At 35.8% G+C, this 26,317-nt stretch overlaps 1 protein-coding gene and 1 pseudogene across 1 annotated transcript in view; both read right to left on the bottom strand.

The window, feature by feature from the left end:
* The window catches only part of LOC150041105 (uncharacterized), a 324,318-nt gene that overhangs the window by 10,522 nt on the left and 287,479 nt on the right, over window positions 1–26,317 (bottom strand). Inside the window, exons 21-24 of the mRNA XM_090327132.1 lie at window positions 24,784–24,832; window positions 22,300–22,523; window positions 19,300–19,373; window positions 11,970–12,041 (exon numbers count right to left, since the gene is read on the bottom strand). Of these exons, the coding sequence (XP_090183258.1) occupies window positions 11,970–12,041; window positions 19,300–19,373; window positions 22,300–22,523; window positions 24,784–24,832 (419 nt within the window). The remainder of the gene's footprint in view (window positions 1–11,969; window positions 12,042–19,299; window positions 19,374–22,299; window positions 22,524–24,783; window positions 24,833–26,317) is intronic.
* Window positions 1,373–2,341, bottom strand: LOC150041107 (ubiquitin-conjugating enzyme E2 D4 pseudogene; annotated as a pseudogene).

Below are 26,317 nucleotides of genomic sequence, written 5' to 3'. Positions count from 1 at the left end.
CTCAGGAGGCTGATACCTCAGGATTACAATTCAAAATGAGCCCAGACAGTAAGGTCCAGCCAGAATTGGAGCTGTGGAGCAATCATTATAGCAGTAGCTTTCAACAAAAGATCAGGAACCATGGCCAGGTCGTGAGTTCAAGCCTCAGCATCTACACACAGATACAGACACAGATATACACAAAACCAAGTCTCTTGAAAACTATTTTTCAGAATAAAAAGGATGCTTGACTAGGTTTTTAATGCACTAGTTTTCCATATTCAGTTCTAGAAAATTTTTCCAGGGTGGTTGAGCATGGGGAACAGGTGTACAATCTCAGTACTGAGGCTAAAGCAGTATTGTAGTTCAGTCAGCCTGGTCTGCATACTGACGTTTAGACTATCTCAAAACAAAAACCCCAACACGCTTTTTCCTCAGCCAGATTCCAGTGGCTCACATTTGTAATTCTAGGTACTCAGGAAGCTGTGACCCAAAGATCACGGTTCAAAGGCAGAGTTGGCAAGAAGCCAGAAGTTCAAGTGTGGAAGAGGAGTGTGGCTGAGGGGTAAAACACTAGCCTTAAGTAAAAAAGATTGGGGAAAGAGTCCAGGTCTTGAGCTCAAACTCAAAACTCCTCAGAACCGACATTTTTGTTTTCCTAGTGGTTGGTAGAACTGCAGACGCTCATCATGAAGTTTCCACTCTCTGAAACTTCTTTTGCTTTCTAATCTTTTTGTTTGGCCATCCTGGGGATTCATTTCAGGACCTGGGCTCTGTTTCTAAGCCTCTCTGTGCTCAAGACTGGTGCTCTACCATTTCAGCTACACCACTTCCGGGTTTGGGGGTTTATGTGGTACTGAGAAATCAAACCCAGACTTCATGCATGCTAGGCAAGCACTGTAGCACTAAGCCACATAACCAGCCCTGCTTTCCAATCTTTTCTTTTTGCCAGTCCCAGGGCTTGAACTCAGGGCCTGCGCACTGTCCTTGGGCTTTCCTCAAGGTTAGGGCTCTACCACTTGAGCCATAGCATTACTTCCTACTTTTTCTACGTATGTGGTACCAAGGAATCGAACCCGGGTCTTCATGCATCCTAGGCAAGTACTCTTACCACTATGGTAAACTCCCAGCCACATGCTTTCCCATTTTAAATAGAAATATTTATTATGATGATAATCATCTTACACTGCTTCTTGCACCTCCAATTGGTCTATTCCCTCCAAAGTTACTTTTGTTCCTCCTCACCAGCTACCCCATTTCCTTTTCCTCCCCACAAGCCCCCTCCTCTCCTTCCCTCCCATATCTTCTTCCCTCTCATATCCGCACATACCCCATTCCCCATATATTACTAAACATTCATCAAAACATGGAACTGGTTAAACTGTTACTTTATTTTTATGACAAATTTTTGAACCAAAAACTTTTTCTTATGAGAACCAAAAAACTGAACTGTTAACATTATGGTTAACTTTATGGACTTATATTCTGATATCACATGGCATATTTCTGGGTCCACTCTCGAGCTATAGTCTCATAGCCTGTTCTGTCCATCAGGTAGGTTTTTGCCACTTCAGGAACCAAAGGATCATCCGGGTTGGGGTCGCAAAGCAAGGAGCAGATGGACAGCAGTACCTTGGATACCGTCAGCGCCGGTGACCACTCGGAACCCAGAATGTCTAGACAGATGCTTCCGGTTCTGCTGATGTTCGGATGGTAAATTTCCGTCATGAATGCAACCTTGGGTGGCTCAAACGGGTAATCGTGCGGAAACTCCATAGAGAGGAAGAAAACTCCTCCCTGATAAGGGCTATCGTCAGGCCCTATGATGGTGGCTTGCCAATGGAATATATCTTCTTCCACTGGGCCGGCGGAGCAGTGGGCTGGGGGGTCTTGAGACAATTCTAGGAGCTCGCGCTGAAGGCGACTCACAGCCATGTCTCCAAACTCCAGCTAGGCAGTCGTCAGCCGCGGACTGAAGTACTCTCAATACCCGACCGGGCTGAGAGGATGCTGGGTTTGAACGGGGATTGTCCGGAAGAGGTTAAGGAAAGAGGGTGTCAGGTGTGCCTCTGAACCTGAGAGGCCAAAGGTCACATGAGGCTCAAGGCTTAGTTCCACAGCACCTTTGAAGACTCAAGTCTCCGATGGTGGCCTGAAATCTTCGCTTACCGGAAGCCGGTCAAGCTTCCACAGCAGTTCCTGCTGCCCGGATCAGCTCAAGTTCCTGCTTCAGGCCCACGACAGTGACACCTGCCCTCCAGTCACTCTAACAGTCACGGGTTTGGCCAAAAGGCCACAGTCTGATCCACTCGAGGTGAGAGAACCCACACAGCCGCTCATGAACGAAGTGACTGTGCTTCCTCTCCTGAGCCACGAGTCCCACAAAATGGAAGGAGGCGTGGAGTTAGCGTGGTGTCGACGTGGGGTTAGCGTGCGGTCAACGGGGTGTTGCGTGGGGTCAATGTGGGGATTGCGTGGGGTCAACGTAGGGGTTGCGTGGCGTCAACGTGGGCATTTGTGGCGTCAACGTGGGGGGGGGCTGCGTGGCGTCAACGTGGGCGTTTGTGGCGTCAACGTGGGGGAGTTGCGTGAGAGTTGGGTGGGGTCAGTGAGAAGCAAGGGTGCGAGGGTGGGGCTGGGCGTGGTTTACTTCGCGGAGGGCGGGTATGTCAGGTCTGCCCTAGACTGCAAAGGGGAGACGGGAGTCAATATGGTGGTAAAGTTTGCTGGGGACTAGCGCGGGTTAGTGTGTAGGTTTCTTGAGGGCAGCACGAGTCCACTGTTGGTCCTGTGCAGTAGTACGAGGATAGAGTGCGCCGCATTGGCAGGCTTTGTGAGGGCGACGTGTAAAGTTGTTCAGGGCTAGCGAACGCATTGCAAACACGTGTGAACGCTGAATAGCCAAATATCGCGATACTTCACTGCTTCTTCCCAATTACCACAATGAGATCACCTCAGTAATTTCCCATCCACCCCTTCCATTCGCTGTGTGTATTTCCTAAAAAAGATGTTTTCTTGTACAAATAAGAAAATTGAATACCAAGATAATACTTTTAAAGTATTAATATTTTGGTAAACAGCTTTATGAAAATTTAAAGCTTTCAAAAATTTGGTTTGGGACAGTTGCTGTTAGCTTTCACCTGTAATCTTGCCTATTCAAGAGACTGAGATTCGAAGATCACGGGTCACTGCCAGCCCAAACCAGAAGTTCTGTGAGACTCATGTCCAAAAACTACTCAGAAAAAGCCAGGAGTGTCGCTGTGGCTCAAAGTGCTGGAGCTCTAGCATTGGGCGGAAAGAGTTCACACCCCATGGCGGACGACAACAACAACATTGGTTTCACAGAAGCAACCTGTTGCTTGCCTGCAATCTCAATTACTCTGCTGATGTGAAGAGCATGGCCTGAAGCCAGCCTGAGAAAGCAACCCCGAGAGACTTTTATCTCCAATGAAACATCAACTCCCCCCCCTCAAACAACAACAACAACAACAACAACCCTGAAAGTGATTCCGTGGCACAACTGTTACAGGGTAGCCTGGAGTAAAGAAGGGACAGCGCCCAGGTCCTGAGTTCCAGCCTTAATATACCAAAAAGAAAAGGAAAAAAAAGTTTAGCCAGGAGCGGATCACTAACACTTGCAATCCTACCTACTGGAAAGCTGAGATCTCAAATTCGCAATTGAAAACCAGACGGAACTAGAAAGTCTGTGAGACCCTTCACCACAGTTAACTTAGTAAAACCAGGCAGTGGAGCTGTGGCTCAAGTGCTACAGCACCAGCCTTGAATAAAAAAGCTCAGGGACATCACCTACTCCCTGAGTTCAAATATTATGACTGACACATGAAAAATCAGTATCTAGTTAAAAGCCACTACAAAACTTCAGATACTTCTGACAGAACAAAACAGGGAAGGGAGTAAATGAAAAAATAAACCTGTCGTTCATCTACTATGTATATGTACTTTATTTTTCTTAAATCAACCAATTAGTTTTTGAAATGATAGTTGCAATATTAAACACAATTGTAAAGTAAAATATATTTTATTCTTGAAGATTTCCAATGCAGGCATTAATTTTATGTATGAAAATGTAAGTGCAAATAAGTACCATCATAATAGTTTGGCCCATAATATCAGTTATTTTCCCAAAATTAAGCAATAACTTAATAATTAAGAGTTCTTAATATTTGATAAGACATTATACATGTCAGATCACAGTTTTCCTGCTGCAAAACTAGTGATATAGTCTATGTATTCAACCACCTTAGGAAGGAAAAATAACAGAATACAAGGGGGGAAATGTAGTTATATATCTAGTCTTCTAGCATTACAATGACTATTTCAAATACATTGCATAATTTGTACATTGTGTGCTTCTCAATGAATGAGTTACACATATTACTGTGGGTTTTTTTTTAAGTTCATCCGATTTCACATGGTTCTGTTATACTCTTTTTTTTACTTCTTTTGTATAAAGTATAAAGTTCTCTTTGTTTTTTTACTATTTACTTATTAAGATAATGTGAAGGTTTGAATAGAGGTCCTTACATATGCTAGGCAATGATTATTCTACTTGAGCCACAACCGGAACACTTTGTACTCCAGTTATTTTTCAGATAGAGTTTTGAGTTATTCCTTGGTATTGCCTGAAGTACAATCCTAGTCACACCTCTTGTATAGCTAAGATCACATACTTATGCCATCACATTGGGCTTCTTCATTGGGATAAGGGTCTGACGGTCTTACTAACTTAAAATCTGGATTTTTGTGTGTGTGTGTGTGTCTCTGTGTGTGTGTGTGTGTGCATGTTATTTCTACAAGTTGAGCTACACTTCCATTTCCAGCTTATTGGAGATTAGAGACAATAGTCTTATAGACTACTGAAGCTACCTAGGCTAGCTTCAAGCCATGATCCTGAGATCTCATCCTCCTGAGTAGTTAGGATTACAGGTAGGAGCCACTGGTACCCAACTGCCTACACAGAATATAAAAAAAACCCTCAAGCAAAAAACAAAAACCAAAACCCAACAACAAAAAAACAAATCCTAGCCCTATGACTGTCTTATGTTTGTTAGTAATTGTAAGGACTTAGGACGCCTAGCCTCTGATAAACCTGTTTTGGAAATAACCTGTAAAATGGAAATAATATGTAGTTACTCTACTTCACAGCTCATATATTTGTTTTGAGAATATATTTAGATGAAAAGAAAGCACAAGAAAGTCCAGATATAAGGAATTCTTGCTATATTTAGAGAATGGCTATGTATGCATACATAAAACAAGACATAACTAATTAAAAATGAAAATTCAGAAAATAATTTTGAGCGGTACTTACTAACTTCTTGATCACTATTTTTTCTTTTTCGTTTTTCTTTTTGTTAGTCCTGGGGCTTGAACTCAGGGCCTGGGCACTATCCTTGGGCTCTCTCAAGACTAGCACTCTGCCACTTGAGGTATAGAATCACTTCCGGCTTTTCTGTGTATGTGATACTAAGGAATCGAACCAAGAGCATGCTAGGTGATAACTCTACCACTAGGCTACACTCCCAGGCCCTTGACCCCTTTCTCCAAACTTTGGCTTAAGCCCTTTTGATCTCTGGTAGCTCACTTGGTTGCTGTCGTATGCGGCTCATTTCCTAGGCAGTCTTACCCCTCCCTAGTCCACTAAACACCTTAAATGCTAAGGGAGAGGTTGGCTAAAAATTCCAAAGTCTCCATCAGACAAAAGGAACTCATTCTGGAGATCTATTGCATAGCATGGGGACTGTAATTGCGAAAGATGTGCAGTATATTTCATAATTACTAAAGAAATAGATTTTACATAGTCTCAACTTATAATAAAGTAGGACACATGGATACCTTAATGTGATTTAAACATCCTGTAATGTATATGTGCATCACATCATTTTGGTAGGTAGGGATGGGAGATAGAATAAAGGGGGCAAATGAGGGTAGGGGTGACATTGATCAAGATACATTATACTCAAAACCTGACTCAAGGAATTGTGAACTTTTCGTGGAACTATTTAGTAATAAAACAAAATTTAAAAAGGGCTTAAAACTATCATGGATACTGCACATGCAGATAATTTGAAATTTGTATATTAAAAATAAATGGAAACCTAGAACATTATTATTCTTTTTTTGTGGGTCATGGGGTTTGAACTCAGCCTGTCTGCTGTCCCTCAAGGCTAACCACCCTAACTCTGGGTGTTGTTTCTGAGCTCTTCAGCTCAAGGCTACTGCCCTACCCTTGTGCCAAGCCTCACTTCTAGTTTTCTAGAGGTTAATTGCAGATAAGAGACTCAGGTCCTTTTGTGCCCGGGCTGGCTTTGAACCTTGATCTTCAGATATCAGCCTCCTGAGCAGCGAGGATTACAGGTGTGAACTAGCTTGCCTGGCCCATTACTATACTTTTTGAGTGTACACCAGTCCTGGGGACTGAACTCAGAGCTTGGGTGCTATCCTGAGCTTCTTTTCCTCAAGGCTGGTGCTCTACCACTTAAGATATACCTCTACTTTTGTTTTTTTTTTCAATAGTTAATTGTAGATAAAAGTTTCACCTGCTTCCTTCCCTAGTTAGCTTTGAACCACGATCCTCAGATCTCAGCTTCCTGAATAGCTATGATTACAATTGTAAGGCAATAGGCACTTAGAAATTTTTCTTCTTTATACTTAGTTCCTTGAAGTATAACTTGAATTGTTAATTTGCATTCTTCCTTTCCTTTCTCATATTTGTGTTCATGTTAATAAACTTCTCTCTGCTGAGAATGTGGCTTACTTCTCTCTTAACATTGTTTTTGTTACATCCTATTTGTTTTAATATTTTCATTTGTCTCAAGGTATTTTATAATTCCCCTTGTATCTTCTTTGATCAATGGTTGTTTGATAGTGTGGTGTTGAATCTCCTTATATTTATAAATTTTACATTTTCACTTTTACAGTTGATTTATACTTTCATTCCATTGACAGCAACAAAACAAAACAAACAAAAAAACTTTTTTTGTGCACAAGTGCTGTTGCTAGGGTTTGAACTCAAGGTCTTGAACTCTCATGTTTCTTACAGCTGGCAAGCTGCCATTTGAGCTATTCCTTATTCCTTCAGCCCAGCATGTTACTGGTTAATTGGAGATAAATTCTTACTGACTTTCAGGTTGATTTAAAACCACAACCTTTACATCTCAGCCTCTGAGTACTTATGATTACAGTATGAGCCACTAGTGCCTGGGTTGAAATGTACTTTAAAAAGAAATAGCTACAGTATTTAAAATATGTTGACCTTTGCTTTGTGACCTAACATATCTCTTTGGGGCAAAATGCCATGATTATTTGAGAAAAATATTTTTTCACTTGTATTGCTGGAATATTCTTTATTTTTCTACTGGCCAAAATGGTTTCTGTTTGCTTATTAATGGAATATGGAAAATTTGGGTATTTAAATTTCCTATTATTGTTTTCTTATTTTCCTGTGAACTATGTTAAAGTTTGCTTAATAAATTTATGAGTAACCTTAATTTACAGTGAGTTTCTTATAGACAACCTAATTGGAACATGTTTTTAAAAACTAATTCAGCCATAGTTTTTATTATAGTGTTTAATCCATTTAAATTTAATCATTAACACAGAAGGATGCTTCTTCTTCATCTTTTGCTCTCTTCCTGAATTCTTTTTCATTTATCTGCTGTTTTATAACAACATGATTTCATTCTCTTGTAATTTTTTGTATATGTCCTATAGATAATTTCTTTGTAGTTACCATTACAGGTTTTTGAAGTTTATATTTTATATTGATAACAACTTAATAGCTATTATATTGAAAATTTCTTAGAATCTAGCTGTGCCGCCCAACACTACCTCAAATTTACTATATAATCCAGTTGGCCTCAAACTCAAAATCCTACTGTGTCAGCCTCTCAAGCAAATGCACCACTCTAAAATATTTTTTCATTTATAATTTTATAAGCAACACAAGTGACTTTTGTCCTGAAATTATATTAATAGGGATTTCAATATTTGTTTGTGTTAACATGTACCAGACACTACCATATTACATGTAACTCAATATTAACATAAAATCAAATATGATTTATCTGCTTTGGCCTATTGGGTATTATATCTCAGCTTAGATCATATAACTTGTATTCACTTGGATGTAATAGACCCATCATATTTTAATTTTTTTTCCAATCCTGGGCCTTGAACTCAGGGCCTGGACACTGTCATTGTGTATTCTCAAGGCTAGAGCTCCACCACTTGAGCCACAGCACCACTTCCAGCTTTTCTCTATGTATGTGGTACCGAGGAATCGAACCCGGGTCTTCGTGCATGCTAGGCAAGCACTCTACCATTAGGCCAAACTCCCAGCCCCAGACTCATCATCTTTTAAGCCTAGGGTAAATTTACTCAACAAGTATTATTTTCAAATTATTTCATCACCTTCATTTTCAAATAGAAAACAATTTTGAATTAGGCAATTCTCATTTTCTACATATATTTACTTCACTGAATAATTCAATAAAATTACTTGTAATACATTTTTAATAGAAAAAAGACTGTAGTTACTTGTTTTTGACTAAACAATACATGATATTTGTGTGTAGGTGTGTGTTTGTGTGTGTGTGTGTGTGTGTGTGTGTGTGTGTGTATGTGCTATTTCTAGGCCATGAATTCAGGGACTGAGTGCTGTCCTGAGCTTTTGTGCTCAAAGATATCACTATTATTTGGGCCTCAGTTCCACTTCTGGTGTTTTTAGTGGTTAACTGACCATGATCTTTCCAGCCTGGGCTGGCTATGAACCATGAAGCTGAGATCTCAGCCTCCTGATTTGCTGTTTTATAGAAATGAACTATCAGTACCTGGCTAAGTTACATAAAATTACTGGAAAAGAGTGCAACAAAGTTATAAGTTCTTAGAAAAATTCTTTTTAGAATATTTTTTTCATTTCTTTTGCTAATAAAATAACTTTGATGGAATAAATAACATAAGTATTAAGTTCATTGAATCTATCATACTTTGGCTATTGGATTACAGATCATGAATGAGAATTCTGTTGTCTGAGCAATACCATTTTTGCTCAAGAACATTGATAATGTTTTGCAGTTGTTTAATAGAGACACACTAGTCAAGACCATTTCTCTGATCAACATATTCAATGTAATGATTCATTTTAACTATGCCTTATTTTAAAAATCTAGAATGGGGGGGGCTTAGAGTTTGGTCTAGTGTTAGAGTGCTTGCCTAGCAGGCATGAAGACCTGGGTTCAATTCCTCAGTACCACATACATAGTAAAAAATTTTTCACGTCCGGGCTGGCTCAGAACTATGATACTTAGGAATCTGCCTCTTGACCAGCTAAAATTACAAACATGAGCTGTAGGTGCCTAGTTCTCTTACTACGTTTTTTTTTGCCAGTCCTGGGCTTGAGCTCAGGGCCTGAGCACTGTCCTTGGTCTTTCTCAAGGCTACAACTCTACCACTTGAGCCTCAGCACCACTTCCAGCTTTTTTTTTCTATGTATGTGGTACCAAGGAATTGAACCTGGGTCTTCGTGCATGCTAGGCAAGCACTCTACCACTAGGCCAAACTCCCGGCCATATCTTACTACTTTTATAAAGCCAAACTCCTCTTTTATGTTCTCTCCTTGATCTTGTCTTTTCATGCCTCACTTGGTTTCAAGAGTTTTTTTCTTAATGCTATATTCTATGATCTCATCAATTTCTTTTAATCTGTAAACATAGTCATATCTAGTCTGCTATAGAAAATAATACTCTACATATAAGTCAGATCTTTCTCTCAAATGCCAGACAGCCTTCCTATTTTACTTCTGGATAGAATGGAGTATATTTATTGCTTCTTTATCAGTATATTCTTCAGTATCTTCCAGGGGATTCCTAACTATAATAATCACTCTGCCTTTCACTGAGAATATTTATATAGTCTCTTTTTTATAATAGCCAGAGTTTTATTTTATTCTTATAAAAAAGTTGTTACTTAAGTGCTTGTCAGGGAGGAGGGTTTTTTTGTTGTTGTTTTTGTTTTTTACAAGATGGTACAAATGTTGCTGTGCTTGAGTCTCAGAGGCATAAATTATACACAGTAGCAAAGTAACAGTATTAAATTCAACATAATTAAGATTGAGAATGTGCTATATAAACTCAGTAAGGGAAAAACAACCCTTTCTCTGGCATGTTGAATACAAATGTAAGTAATTTTCCATTTGAAATTATGAGCAATTTAATTTAATTTTAATTAAACATGAACATAAGAGCCTGTTACACTCAAAGGTTCATTGATGACGTTAGTCAACACATTTAAAAATTTGTAGGATATAGTTAAATGTATCAGTAATCCTGGCTCTGAGTATATAATGAATACTAATCATTGTCAACCCTTCCATCATTCTTCCCTCATCTTTCCCAGCTCCATCTATCTCTTCTCAAGTTACCTAATTTCATCTTCACGTATGTACATTGGGTACTATAACTGGTTTCATCTCCATTTATCTCTCCTTATGAAATAAGAGAGAAATAAGAAAACTTTAAATTATGGAATATGTATATGTTTGTAGATATTTTCATATATTATCATACTTGGAGTCAACATCATATATTCAAATAATTAATTATCAAAAAGCATGAATTCAGGAAGTGCACCATGTTTCATTCCTTAGGGACACAATAATGAATGCTACTTGTGCCTATATGTCTCTACTAGAGAATTTTGGAATATCAAATAACTATGCTATTGTTATCATTGCAATTATGCCTAATTTTTATTGTTCCATTCCCATCCTTCTAAGTCTTATGCCCCTTTCTAGGCCAATGGTTATCAGAGTCTTGGGACTATCATCATCTTCATCAACACTATACTATTACCATCATTAGGGATGAGATCAATGCTCATCCCTAATATCAGGGATCCACTAGACCTAGTGGATCAGAAACTCCAGACATGGGCCCCAGAAATGTGTTATAATAAACTCCCTTGTTATTCTGACTTTGAGAAATACTTCCTAGTTTTCTGTGCCTGTGGCTACACATACTATAGCAATGGAAGCCATCTCCATTGCCATCTCCAGTTGAATGCTTGTCTCTGAGTTTCAAACTCAAAATTACCTCTTTGGAACTCTATGGCATGTCTTAAAAGTATCCCATATTTTACATAACCACAGACAGACAGATCTCGATATTTCATGTTAAAGACATGGTTCTCTCCCATTCTGCCTTGTCTCACTGAAAGTCATAATGACAAACATACTGGTATCCAAACTAGAAATTGGTCATTCTTTACATTTTTCTATTCCTCAGTTCCTATAGACAATTGTGTTGCTTTTATTTCCTAAGATCTCTTGAATACATCTGATGGTTGTCTTTTTCATTGTCATAATCCTAATCCAACTAAGTAATTTTGACTCTCTCTTTTTTGGCCAGTTCTGGACTTGAGCTCAGGGCCTGAGCACTGTCCTTTGACTTTCTCAAGGTAGAGCTCTACTACTTGAGTTTTTTTCTATGTATGTGGTACCAAGGAATTGAACCCTGGTCTTTGTCCATGCTAGGCAAGCACTCTGCCACTAGGCCAAACTCCAAGCCCCATTGACTCTCTTTTTAAAAACTGTCCTTTACTCTTTTCAATTCCACTCTCTTGCCTATCTGATACAGTTCTTCCCTTTTACAGTTCTTCCCTTTTCTTAAATCCAGTCAGCTGCTTGCCTTGCCTTTTTAAATGGTTGTTAATCTGATAGTTTTTAAGGACTTCACAGTTTGCATGTTTCCTTGCATCTACAGTCTCTTCTTACATCACACCATTGTTTTTCACATTCCATAACACTGGCATTCTAATATACTAAATTTTAAAATGAAATTAAATAACTTTATTTAAAACACTATCATTATGTTCTTTGGATGGAAAATTATATTTAAAATATAATTGAGTCCCAACAAATACATACATATGTACATACATATATATGTCAAAAATGAATATAAATCACTTACTACTTCATCTCATCTGAGCACGTAGCTGCAAAATAGAAATTCTTGATTCTTGCATGGGTGACTTGGAAAGCACTAGGGAAAAAGAGAGCAGATAGTTTAGTTTTCTTTCTAGAATGTATTGAAGCATTTAATACTTAAAACCCAAACGTGTCACAGCAACCATCTAATATAAACCCTATTTTGTACATAAGTAAAATCCTGAAAGTTTAAATTGCTTGCTAAAAACAATATACTAGATAATTACTCTCTACTACCATATTCCTTTAAAAAATTCCTGTGACAGTCCTGGGCTTGAACTCAGGGACTAGGAACTGTCCCTGAGCTTTTGTGCTCAAGGCCAGTGCTCAAACACTGAATTACAGCTCCACTTCTGGCTTTTCTTGATGATTAATTGGAGATAAGTATTTCATAGGCTTTCTTGTCAGGGAGGTCTTTGAACTACTATCCTCAGGTCTCAGCCTCTTCAGTAGCTAGGATTACAGGTGTGAGCCAACCCAGCTATGTTTATTTCTTAAAAGAGTTGGATATCTTGTTTTAAAAATGAAATTTCAAAGCTCTGGGGGGTAATGTGATGTTTTAATAACAGTAGAATTATTTATTGGATTCCATATTTTCTGCAAATCAATTAGGCTTTTCTATGATAGTTCTTTTGAATAGAAGCCAATTGTTATAATTTTTCCATGAGCATAAAATCACAGATAAATATGATTCTTTCCTTTCTATTCATTTATATTTTAACAAGAATAAATTATGTGTCTATGTCTATGAAATTATGTTCTTTCTCTAATCTGTCTAACCATAAGAGAGCATTTGAATAGTAGTGATAATGTCATCAATGGTCTAAAATGTACTCTTAATGTGAAAATATTTTATTATTCTTTTTCTGAGGATGTCCCCTAATTTAATCAAGTTATTTTTACATTGAGATCATGGACATACATGAATGAAATTTTAATGTTCTATTCTACACTTGCACACTAAGGTTTCATGCACTTTAATGTCATTAATATTAATAGCATTTTTATCTGTAAATCTTCCATTTATCAGTTAATTCTCTTAATTATTTTAGTTTTTCCATAACCAGTTAAATACTATTTTTTTATGCCTGCCCTGGGTCTTGTTCCTGGGTCTTTTGCTCAAGGCTAGCATTATACCAATTGAGCCACCACTCCACTTAATTGGAGATAAGTGTCTCAGGAACTTTCCTCTTCGGGCTGGCTTTGAACTATGATTTTAATGTCTCAGTTTCCTGAGTAGCCAGGATTACAGCATGAGCCCCTTCCTTCCTTCCTTCCTCCCTCCCTCCCTCCCTCCCTCCCTCCCTCCCTCCCTCCCTCCCTCCCTCTCTCTCTCTCTCTCTCTCTCTCTCTCTCTCTCTCTCTTTCTTTCTTTCTTTCATTTTCCCTTTGGTCGTTCTTGAGGCTTGAACTCTGCGTCTGGGCGCCGTCCCTGAGCTCTCCAGCTCAAGGCTACCTCTCTATCACTTGAGCCAAAACGCCATTTCTGGTTTTCTAGTAGTTAATTGGAGACAAAAGTTTCACCAACTTTTGTGCCCGGGCTGGTTTTGAACCTTGATCCTCAGATCTCAGCCTCTTGAGTAGCTAGGACTACAGGAGTGAGCCACCAGCACCCAGCCAGCATGAGTCATTTTCTAGTGAGTTACTGAAATAAAACGAAAGTAGTATGCTTTTATATTCTGGTCATGAGATTTCTACTTGGCTTTTGAGTGTAGGTTGTTTACTTGATGGTAGTCTAGAATATTAAAAGATGTCTTCTCAATACTGATTTTCTTTTTGGTTAAAAAAGGGCTTATCTTGGTACGGGTATAGGCTTATGCCTATAATCCTAGATACTCAGGAGGCTGAGATCTGTGAGTCACAGTTCAAAGTCAGTCCTGGCAGGAAAATCCTTGAGACTCTTATCTCCAATTAAATATCAAAAAGCCAGAAATGAAGCTGTGATTTAATGAAAGAGTGCTAATCTTGAGCAAAAACTTCAGGGACAGTGCCTAGGCCCTGACTTCAAGCCCCTAAACAGCACCTGCAAAACAGAAGCTTATATAAATTCTTAATCCATCCTTTTTTAGTAACAATAACATTTCCTTTGACCATATTACTACCAACTCAAGCCTATGATGGATGCCTTGTAAATGTTATAAGCCACCTTTACAGGGCTGACTTTAAAATACATCCTCTTCCATGCAAGAATAGCTGTTTCCATGAGTGATGTGTTCTTCAAGATGCAGTCCATTCTAGTAAAGAAAGAAGGTACTTACAACTGCTTTACTTATTTATTAAGAAATTATTTCCAAATGCTGTGAGTTTCTGGTTAATTCTGTTCTTTTCAAGCTAATGTACATCTTACATGGACTCTGTGTCCATGTAGCAGTACGCTATCAGATAGCAGTGGCAGGCTTACCTCTAAAGTAACTTATCTGTGAAACAGAGCTATTGATCTTGATCAGGAATGCACTTCTTCATACTAAAAATTTATAAATTTGCAAGTATATAGAATAGATTAAATTCAAATTACATACTAAACAGAAGTCTTAATTTTCCTTATAGTTGCTGGTAGCAAGATGTACAGTTATGAGCTTAAGCTTTAATATTTGATATTTGTAGCTCAGTGGTAGAGTGCTTCCCTAGTATGCAAAAGGGTTCAGTCTTCCCCACTGTGCAGAAGAGGTCATGCTTGCTTTAATTCAGAATGCCAGTTTATAGCTGAATGACTAAGGCAAGTTAATTTAATTTCAGTTTTCTCATCTGTAGCAGTAGAATAATGGCCCAAAAGGGTTTAATATTACATGAAATAGTGTGTGGAAAGTGATTAGACCTGGTATAGAGTATGTGCAGACGAGGTATAGTGACAAAGAACCTAAAGGGCTAGAAAGTTTCAGTGACTTTTTTGGGGCTGGGATCAGTATGGGAATTACATTCAGAGCCTAGAGCTCAACTGCTTTCAAAGACATTTATCTACACAGATCATGATTTTTGCAATATTAGTAATATTTTATAAATGTTTGAAAAGGATTTTTAGCACATCTCAATGGAAAATTTATGTGCTTGTTTTCCCTGTCATTCAAACTAAACTATCCAGTGATATGGAAGCAAGCATATAACATATTCAGACTTCAAGCCTTTCTGTTTTTTTTTTTTTGGCCAGTACTGGGGCTTGAACTCAGGGCCTGAGTAATGTCCTTGAGCTATCTGAAGATTACAGCTTTACCACTTGAGGCACAGCACCACTTTCAGCGATGTATGTGGTACCAAGCAATCAAACTCAGGTCTTTGTGCATGTTAGGCAAGCATTCTACCACTAGGCCAAACTCCTGACACTGAGCCTTTCTATTTTTATTCTGTATTTAAATCATATTTAGTGAATGTTTTTCATATTGGTTTTATAACATTGTATCTTAGTTAAATATTTCAGTTTGAGTGTTCTTATTGCCTATATATATATATATATATATATATATATATATTTGTTTGTTTTTTTCTGCCTGGTCTGGCTTTGAATTGTAATACTCAGATCTTAGCTTCATGAATAGCATTGGTTAGAGGCATGAGTCACCAGTTCCTGGCACTAAACTTAGTTTTTGCCAGTCCTAGGGCTTCAACTCAGGGCCTGAGCACTGTCCTTTTGCTGTCTCAAGGCTAGCACTGTACCACTTGAGCCATCGCACCACTTCCAGCTTTTTCTATGTATGTGATACCAAGGAATTGAACCTGAGCTTTTGTGCATGCTAGGCAAGCACTCTACCACTAGGCCAAACCCCCAGCAATCTTAAATGTTTTAAGGCACTGTATTCCTGCACCTTTGTTTTCATAATAGTTACAACAATATTGCAATTGACAAATTTATAGAACACTAAATGCTTATTGAATCATAATCCATCAATAGAAATTTAGAGTTCATCTCATAGCTTAAAATACACAGGCTGTCTCTGAAAGCCAAAGAAATCATGCTAAAGCTACATAATTCAACATATTCTAAGTTGAAGATGGGTTTATCTAAAAAAGAATTGGAGTAGAACAAATCAGTCATAACTGAGGGGAATGCATATTACTCGTTATTTATGGAAGTCATCAGTTCAAATTATAGCATGACTCTTGCAACAGTGTGACATTCTTATTCATTTGTGTCATGTTCTCATTGAAGAACTATTACATTAGAAATATTTTGTCTAAAATATCACTACTGTAAAATCTTAAATTTTGAAGCAAAGATTATTTTTCGGCATACTTAATGAAATGAATTCATTATTTATCTCTTTAAAAATAAAATTATATATGATATTTTCATACATTAAGATACATACTAAACCTGAATAGAAATATTTTTTCCCTTTTGGTTGCATAATGTTAACATTACAGAATCAGTACTAATCTCTTTATCATGTAGTCTCAGAATGATCCATTTCAACCAAGACATGAGAAAGGGTATCAATGTTTGTGAAGAAATGCACCTTCTATCTGGTGAAGATAATGTAACCTTTCTATTAATTATAATAAAAAATAAGAAAAAAAGAATGATTCATTTCAAGAGAATTAAATTAGTCATTAGTTTACATAATAGAATAAAATGAAACTGAGACCATTCAGACTTTTCAGTAGGTAAAATTGGCAGAAAACCTGAAAAAGATATTCAAACTCAACTGATTTTTCTGCAATGAAAACTAGGTGCTAGAACTATTACCTCTTTGCTAATGTAAATACAGATGATGAAACTGACACTAGTAGCTCACTTAAAAATGTAACAATGTAGAAATATCTGTAGAATATAATGTTTTAGAAATATTTACCTTAGAAATGTTTCTTCCTTACCTTCTCATTCTATTAGATGGTTAAGAAGGTATAGACTACAACTACTAAAGGTAATAATGAAAAAATTAAAGATCAATATTTATGAATAATATCATAACATTTACTTTAGAGCCAATCACTTCTCATTGGGGAAAAAGTATTTTATTCAATTCAAATTATAAGCTGAAGTGTTTTCACATTTTTTGTTTACCGATTATTTATCCACTTATAAATTATTTGATTAGATAAAACCTAATTCTAGATGAATCTGATTCTGAGTTTTGAGTTTTCTTAAATAATTCAGGCAAAATATTTGCAATCATTTCAGTTACAAAGGATCTCTAATTTCTGGTATTTGAATATATCTATTTTGAGTGATGTCTTTTTTCTGCTTTTTGCTACCCATACTAGCTTAACTCTATTGATGACATGCAAAAGAAGGAAAGTAAGGCCAGTTTAGAGAATATAAATGGAATAATTGATTATCTACATATGTGGTTATGTGGATCAATTGACTAGTATATCTAGTGAATAATTTTAAACTCTGAAGCGAATGCCTGGCTTATTAGGATATCAAGCTATCTCTTAAAAAGTCTTATAGAGAACATGATTACAGAGGAGTGGAAAGCAGCAACTTTGAGCATAAAAGCTCAGGGACAGTATCTAGACCTAGAGTTCAAGCCGTTTGATCAATCACAAAACAAAATGACAACAAAAAACAGGGAATGAGTACATAAATACTTAGAACAATGTAATAAGAACTGGAGTAATGGTGCATTCCTATAATTCTAGCATTCAGGAAGCTGAAGCAGGAGGATCTCTATTCAAGACCAGCCTAGGCTACATAGCACATTTAAGGCCAGAGTTACCTATTTATCCACAAACTCTGTCCATAAATGAGAAAACAAAGAATACATTCTGATAGATTTCTCTATAGAGCAGAGTCCACCTTTCTTTTTCAGTAATGTAATCAAAAGTTTCCAGTTTAGGTAGTATCTGATAGCAATATACATTTGAGATCAAATAGATATGATTCATATAAATGTTCTTTTTATTATTTATGTGTATTACCCCTAGTTGAAATAAAAGTAGGTTAACTCTCTTTTAATTAAAACCTGATATTCTGCCCTCATCTCTGTTACTTGTCGATAAATCCTTATTGTGCATAAAGGGTAGATGTGGAAAAGTTATTCTTTCTTCTAGGGCACTCTCAGATACTTAGCAACTATTTAGATACACTCACAAGCCTACACTAACAAAATCTTAGTGAAATCTTATATCTGGGAATCTATTCAAGTGAACATTTTTTCTACTATTTACTTTAGTTTTGAATACTTAGACCTTGTAGGAGATAGTTATGTATTAAAGGAAACTATCTCACCTTCCTTAAATAGCTAATGCCTTGATAATTTAAGCTTGCCTTCAATGTAAACACATATTTTCCAGTTTCCTTTCCAAATTTTCAGTTATGTTTTCATGTAACTTGAATCACTGCATTCAAATAATTACATCATTCTCTTTACCACTAACTACAGAACACTAACTTATTCAAAATGTCATTGTAATCTATTTTTATCTACTTGTTTGGATTTATTTCTTTCCCTTAGATGTTGTAACGTGTCATTTGATCTCTTTTTATGTCTGCTAAAGGCATACATAATCATAAAAATCTATCTAAACTATATAGGAAGTATGAAATCTAGTAATTTGTAGGTACATATCCTTTCAGACAAGATTCGGTGCATTCAGGGTGGTATGTTTGTAGATGATACATATCCTTTCAATATCTTCCAGTTCTATATGCGAATCCTTCTAACATGTTGACTTTATAGCATTCATATAAAAACCTAAATGGACAACTTTGTCCTCCAGCTTTTCTTTTCTGACACTTTTGCTCGTGGTAGATTCGTTTTTAAGTCTTTGTATTGACAATTTCTCCAAAATTCTGTAGAACCACTAATCTAGTTTACCCAGTATCTTCTACAACATGTAGAATATACAGTATTTGTTGCCAGAACAGAAAGAGATTGTAGTACACTTCTTTTGGGACCATTATCTGATTGCCTATAACTGGCAATTTGGCTATATAATGTCAAAATAATAGGGGGGAAAACAAAGTTTCCTTTGATGCTTACAAATGACTTTATGCACACATCGTTTAATTATAAGAATCTGGTTTTAGAAAGGACAAGGTACCATTTGAAGAATGTTGTGAAGTGGTCATGATTGTAATATAGTAAGTTACAGAAAGACTGCAAGAAAAAACATGTTATTGTTTCCTTCAAAAGAGTAAAAATATTACAGATAAAGTAATGCTGAACATGAACTAGAATTATATCATAATTTGATAATACTGTGCCAATCTATTAATTATAAATCTCATCAGCACATAATGTTGGAACACATGAGTGATCTGAAGGACAAGGTGTATGATTACTAGCCAAGTTAAAATTATAAATAGACTGCATTATATTTTCATTGTACACTGATGACCTGGGTTTTGAATTTAAGGATCTACTATTACTTACTGGTTTCTTCTGCAGTGTGGAGCTAAGTCAATTCGGAATTCAGGAAGGTATATAAAACCATCAGCCTTGGTGTCCTACAAAGAAACGTAGAAAGGAAGTAAAAAAGAATGTAAGAAACATAACAAGGAAGACCTTGCAATGGAGAGCCGAGAACCAGGTCACCAGGATTGTAATGAACAACACTTTTCTAGACTGCTTATTAAAGAATGCAGTTTGCTTAGCATGCACTCGAAATAGCTTTCTGCAAAGCAAATGAACCGTGCATTTATTAAACCAGCAATAGCAACAACAAACTCTCATGTTAATGATTATACAGAGTTGCTTCAAACTACGCAAACAGCTTTCAACATCATTAGAGCATTCAAAGCAGACAAACAATATATTAACAACAGCCAGCTAAAATAGCAGTAAGAGCAACATTTAACACATTTATAAACCTCAAGTTATCTACAAAAGAATGGCCATTACATATATGAATTACTTGCAGTTTTAAAGCTCTTTAAATATCTAATGAGGAAAATAGCTAAGCATGAAATTATTTAGCATATGGGCATTAGAAAGTAGTATTTGGAACACAGCCTTTTGCTCCTCACATCTTTCTTATCTTACCTTTTTCTCTCCCTCTCTGGTATAACAAGCAACCCATCAGATTTCTAAGAAATTGTCATGAGATGATACAAGGTTGGACATCTTCCAATATATTTGCAGAACTTAATAAGGTCTGGTCATCATAATTCTGCCCATGCTTACCAAGTCACTTGCTCTTTCTGAGTCACAATTTCTTCAAGGATAAAAAGGGGGAACATGTTATTGATAGGCTGTAATGTTGGTAACGTGCATTGTGATTCCTAGAAGTATTCAATTTATGAGGAAATATAAACCTAGTAATCACTGGTGTTTTTTGGAAAGTTGAAATCTTACAAATTTAATAACTTAGTCAAGGGTCATCTAGAAAAATTTATAAGATATATTTTTTTAAAAAAGACACTGGAGGGCTGGGAGTTTGGACTAGTGGTTGAGTGCTTGCCTAGCTTGCACGAAGACCTGGGTTTGATTACTTGGTACCACATACATAGAAAAAAAGCAGAAGCAGTGCTGTAGTTCAAGTGGTAGAGCTCTAGTCTTGAGAAAACCCAAAGGACAGTGCTCATGCCCTGAGTTCAAGGCCCAGGACTGACCAAAAAAAAGACAATGGGACTGTGATTCATTTAATTAACTGTAGGAATATTCTTACAATGGACTGGGAATATGTTTGAGAGAATTTGATATTTTTTGGTTTCATTTAGACAGGGATATGATGCATGATAGTCACCTTGTTGGATGTTGAAAACAATATTTCGTAATTGCCCTTTGAAAACTTTCATATTTGAAGTGGAACATTTTTGTGCTTGAAATAGAGCATATTCATATTATTGTAGGAAAAAGAAAATAGAAGATTTGATGGGAAGTAACACTAATTAAGGTCTTTTGTGATATACTGTGTAAAATATTTAAGATATGTTAGCTTATTTGATTATCACAGCTATTATTATTCATTCAGACAATATCAATTAAGCCAATCCATTGTGCCATAGGAGGCTGTGAGAGTGACAGAAGTGGGAAACAAAAGTAGTATTTGTAGAAGTTTATGTTCTATGAGGAGACAGTTATTAATATAAAAGTCTTAAAAGCAAAAGTATCTGTGTGTTAAATGCTGTGAAGGAGTGATAGAAGAATTAATTGAGTTGGTGAAGGGGATCAGAGAAGATTTCCTAAAGAAATTGTGTGTGAAAGCCAAAAAGAAGACTGGGAGTTAATCAAGCAGTGGATTCATGGAGTATTGCAGGAAGAAGGGCAGATACAAAGATTCTTTGATGGATAGATGGATGGATGGATGGATGGAGCATACATAGTACATTAGAGAAAATAAAAGAAAGCCAGTGTAGCTGGAATGTAAAATCCATAGGGTGGTTGTATAATATGTGACTATAGAGGTACAAAATCCATATAAGTTCTAGCAGTTTTGATAGGAAAGTGTATGAGTTAGGGTAGTAAGGATATAACCAAACTTTCATTTAGAAACATAACCCCTGATTTAAGCTTAAAGCAAGCCAGTGAGAGCAAATGGAATGTGAGCAGAGAAGCAGGTCTATCAAATTTGTTCAAATGAAAGATGATGTTTTCTCAGACTAGGCAATGGCAATGGAGAAAAGGCAAAGAGATAGATATTTAGAAGATAATATTCATTAGCATGGATAATTATAGAGTGTGATGGAGTAGTAGAAGGCTTGAGGATTCTACTGTAGAGCAGAAAATTATAGGAGAGAAAAGCATTTTGAGGATGCCAAGATCACAAATTTTGTTTGGTATATGTTGAATAGGGGTACTCGTCATACATTTCAGCGGAGAGCAAGTGGACTTTATAGTCCTGGATCTTACAAGAGAATTTTTGGGTCTAGATTTAACTACATGTAGCTTTTGTACACAGAAATCAAAGCCACAGATATGGCCCTGTCTCTGCCTCCCTACAAAAGAAATTTTTTAAATTCTTTCTTTTGTTTTTAAAAAATCAATGAAAGGCACCTAAATCATCTCACTTCTTTTTTTAAGGAAAGATGTCAACACATTTAAAAGTCTATGAGATGGATTTGATTGGGAGGGAGAAGAGCAACATACAAGAAAAAGAGGGATGTAAATATTTGGCAAGTATTACCACTTGCTTTGAGTAAATGAAGAAAATGAATCTCAGAAATTAAGCAACTTGCCCCATCTCTTGAAGCTAATAAGTAAAACAGCCTGGATTAAAACCAAGTAGTTTTTTAGTATCAAAACCATTAATTACAATGTTTCTCCTGGATATTATATTCTTTACTTTTTAAAGTAACATTAATGAACTATTTCCTAACATTAGATGTTAGGAGCTTCCTTTTATTTGCCAGAAATTCACATCCCCATTACCAATACAAAGAGTAAAGACTATTCTCACTCAGAATTATACTCTTTCCTTTCTGGTGCACTTACATTCAGGTGTGAGAACCAGAAGAGAGTTGAGTGTTTCAAAATAAACCAGTACTTTTTCCAACTAAAAAGGGAGATTCCTCTAGATTCTCTCTTTTTCCAAAGCCATCCCTCGCATTTCCCGTGGCCCAATTCAGTACAGGCTATTGCACAAAATCGATTTCTAGACCAAAAATATCGGTCTTCCTCAGAGAAAAATGAGGGCAAGACCCTTCTAAACCAAGACACTGCAAAAACAAACAGGAATAAAATGTTAATTTAGAGAGCATAATAATATATATATTAAATTATAACATTTTCACAAGTTTAGAATAACCCAGCAACCCATTAATATTGGACAATATTTTTCTTATTATTATAAATGGCAAAATCTGATTATATTTTTGGCCATTTGTTTTTATATTTTATTATCTTTAAGTAATTCAACAGGTCAGTTTATGAGTACAATACATCTTGATTGATGTTACCTCATTTATGTTTATTTTATTAGCTGTCCTTAGTAATTTGGTTTTTTTTCTCTCAATTGGTCTATTCATCTTTATCTTACTTGTGGACGTATTAAGGATATTTACCTTTTGTCAGTCATACATATTTCATATTATCCATTATCTGGCTTTTGACATGCATTTATGGCATTTTAATGTGCACAATTTTCTACTACTTAATTATAGACATGAATAGTTTCTTTTTCTTCTTTCACTGTAATGCTTCTAAGTATTAATACATATGGAATTACTTTTGTATATTATATACTATAGTGATTTAGGAGTATTTCTTCTATGCAAATGTTTTGCCAGTTGCTCCAGTCTGTATTGAATAATACACCTTTCCCATTTATTTGACATATTATCTTAATTATGTTCTAAATTATTTTATAATTTAGTCTATTTCTGGATTTTTGAATTTGTTTCATTAAAATGCTCATATGTTTTTATTTTTTCCAGAACAACAGTACATTATACATTCAGAGTATTTTTAGGATATATTGGCAAGTAATCATAGGTTGTTTTTTCTAAATTTTTCTCAAACATATTTTTCCTAAATGAACTCTTAGAATCAGGTTAAATTTCAAAACAACTGCCATTAAAATTTTGATTGAAATACCATTGTATCTACAGTTAATTTGAGAATTACTATATTTACAATTTTGAGTTTTTTGAGCCATCAACTTGGCCATATGAGTCATCATTTATATAAGACCTCTTGTCTAAAGCCTTCTGTATTTTCCCTATATATGACTTAGACATTTTATATTGTTTATTTTATATATTTTAGTTTTTTGTTTCTATATTGGAATTAAATTTCACTTATTCATTGATTGATGGTTGCCATACAATAGATGGTATAAGTAGTTTTAATCTCAGCCATTTCAGGTCTATTACTCTAAGTGTCTGTGTAAATAATCTAAAACTATAAAGATCTACCAAAATTCATATAAATTTTGGTTTAAGTGAAAATAGTTACTGGATACAAACTAAGCTTTCTGTATGTCAATGTAAATAAAATCAAGATTAGGGCTGATAACAGAATTTGTTTTTTAATTCATTTAAAGAATTTCAACATAACAAACATGAAAAACTGGTCTCTGTATACTTAGATGCACTTAGTTCCTATCCAATACATTAATCACTTTTCCTTAAAAGCCCCATACAAATTTATTTATTTATTATTTATTTATTTTTTGCCAGTCCTGGGGCTTGAACTCAGGGCCTGGGCCCTGTCTTTGGACACTTTTTGCTTAAGGCTAGCACCCTGCCACTTAAGCCACAGCAACACTTCTGGCTTTTTTTGTCGATATATGTGGCACTGAGGAATCAAACCCGGGGCTTCCTGAATGCTAGGCGAGCACTCTACCACTAGGACAAACTCCCGGCCCAGGTATTTATTTTAAAAACCACCAATTTCCCCAAAGTTCCTGAGTTTTGAAACAATTCACACTATTGAACATCTTTGTTTTTATACTTGATTTATTGTTTCATAATTTAATGAAATTTAGAATTTAATTAGGTGGTGAAAATGAATTAGTGGTAGACCCTTAAGGCCAAACAATCTATTTTTTGTTCTCATTAAAATGACTAAGTCCAAGCAGAAAACATAATGGGAGATTTGGGTAGGTAAGTCTCTAGTAATTGATTACATAATTTTAAAGCATTCAACCTTAGTCTTACATGATTGCATAATGAATCCATGAAAGATTAAAGAAAGACTGACAAAAGGTAAATATGCACAGTCAACAGAAAGTTTGAGTCATATCCAATTTTTAGAACTGAGGTGTGAACATTCTTTTTGATTATTGCTTTCAGAATATTTTCACAGAACATAAACATGTAAGTATCCACTAATGCGATTCCTCTTTAAAAACTTCTGTTATCTCTGTGATAGTGATTCAAATGTCAATGTTATGCTTTAGCTCTCGATATAAGCAGCAGTTGAGAGAAATGCATTTACAAGAACGGAAGGGAACAAAGCCAACAAGGAAAAACTTACAATCGAGCCAGTTTTGGGCTTTTGCCTTCATGAAAAAATTTATAAAAGCCTACAAAGGAAAGGACATGCAAATTAACTAATCCATTAGGTTGAGTACTTATAATAATCATTTCCTATCTTCATTAGATGAGGCAATGATAATGCATTGACTTCATTTAGCAGTAAAATATATAAATAGCACAAAAAACAAAAAGAGCATGAGTTTTCATTTGAATCAACAATTGCCAGTAAATAGATCAAATAATTTCCTATATTTATAAAGTCACTAAAATGAGTATTTTCTTTTTCATTTTAAAGTAATGAGTTAGAAATTTTTCTACCATTAAATCTTGAATTAATAAATTAAGCACTACTGAGTCATGTTGTGATATTCTTTCTACATGTTATTAGAATTGTGACTATTTCACAATTATGAATTTGTATTCATAATTAAGCTGATAATGCAGTCATGATAGTGAAAATGTTTTACATGATATATAATAACAATCTATTAAAAGGTGAGAAATAAAATTCGTGACATGTGTCAGCTTCCTTTTTATGAGGTATTTTGGTAGCAACTTTCCACTTAGTATACTGTAGTGATATTCAATTTCTAATTTTTTGAGTCAATAGTAATCTGTTGTATTTTTGCTGTAAGGTATTTTGTTTGATTTTTAAGAGCCTTGTTTGATACACCAAGCTGGCCTCAAATTTGATGGCTTTCTGCCCGTGCCTCCAGAGTGTGGTAGTATATTACCACATGCTGTTTATAATTATTTGATGGCAAGAATAATAAAAATACCAGGAATAAAACCTAAAATTCTGTCACTGCGCATCAGTGAACAGTATCCACTATTTCTTATTTCTATGGAAAGTAGAATATTCACTGCCTCTTCCTGTGATCATCTTCATACTGTCTTTGATAAATCATATCTATCCTTAATATGTTGATTTTTACTCCAAATGGGAAAAGTTACACTAATATTTTAGTTACTTCAAGAGGCAACTTTTCTTTCCACATACAACTGATTTTAGATAATCATCATTACTTCCTACTCAGGAGTTCTATACACTTTTCAGTCTAGATTTTGTTTTTTTATTGGTTGTGGGACATGAAATCTGGGCCTGGGCGTTGTCCCTAAGCTCTTCAGTTCAAGGCTACCACCCTACCCCTTGAGCCTCAGCACAACTTTCAATTTTCTAGTGGTTAATTGGAGATAAGAGTCTCACGTTCTTTAGTGCCAGGGCTAGCTTTGAACCGTGATCCTCAGATCTCAGGCTCCTGTGTAGCTAGGATTACAAGAGTGAGTCACCATGCCCAACTTTTAGATGTTTTTAAATTAATACATATTAATGTTTCATTAATGGACATTATTAAGGTAAATGTACGCTTCCTTTCTACTAAGTTCTCTTTCTATGAGATTGATGTTGAAAAGACACCCTAAACATTTTCATAGTTGTACTCTTTCATAGTTTTACACACCGCAGGAGTAAAGTAAAAAGGCTTATTTAGGCCTCTTGTCCTATGTCAAATATTCCACCAAAGTTTAAAAGT

The sequence above is a fragment of the Megascapheus bottae genome, chromosome X (genome assembly GCF_031878675.1).
Source record: "Megascapheus bottae isolate mThoBot1 chromosome X, mThoBot2.hap1, whole genome shotgun sequence".
NCBI classification, from domain to species: Eukaryota; Metazoa; Chordata; class Mammalia; order Rodentia; family Geomyidae; genus Megascapheus; species Megascapheus bottae.
This window is presented reverse-complemented; position numbering and strand designations above follow the sequence as displayed.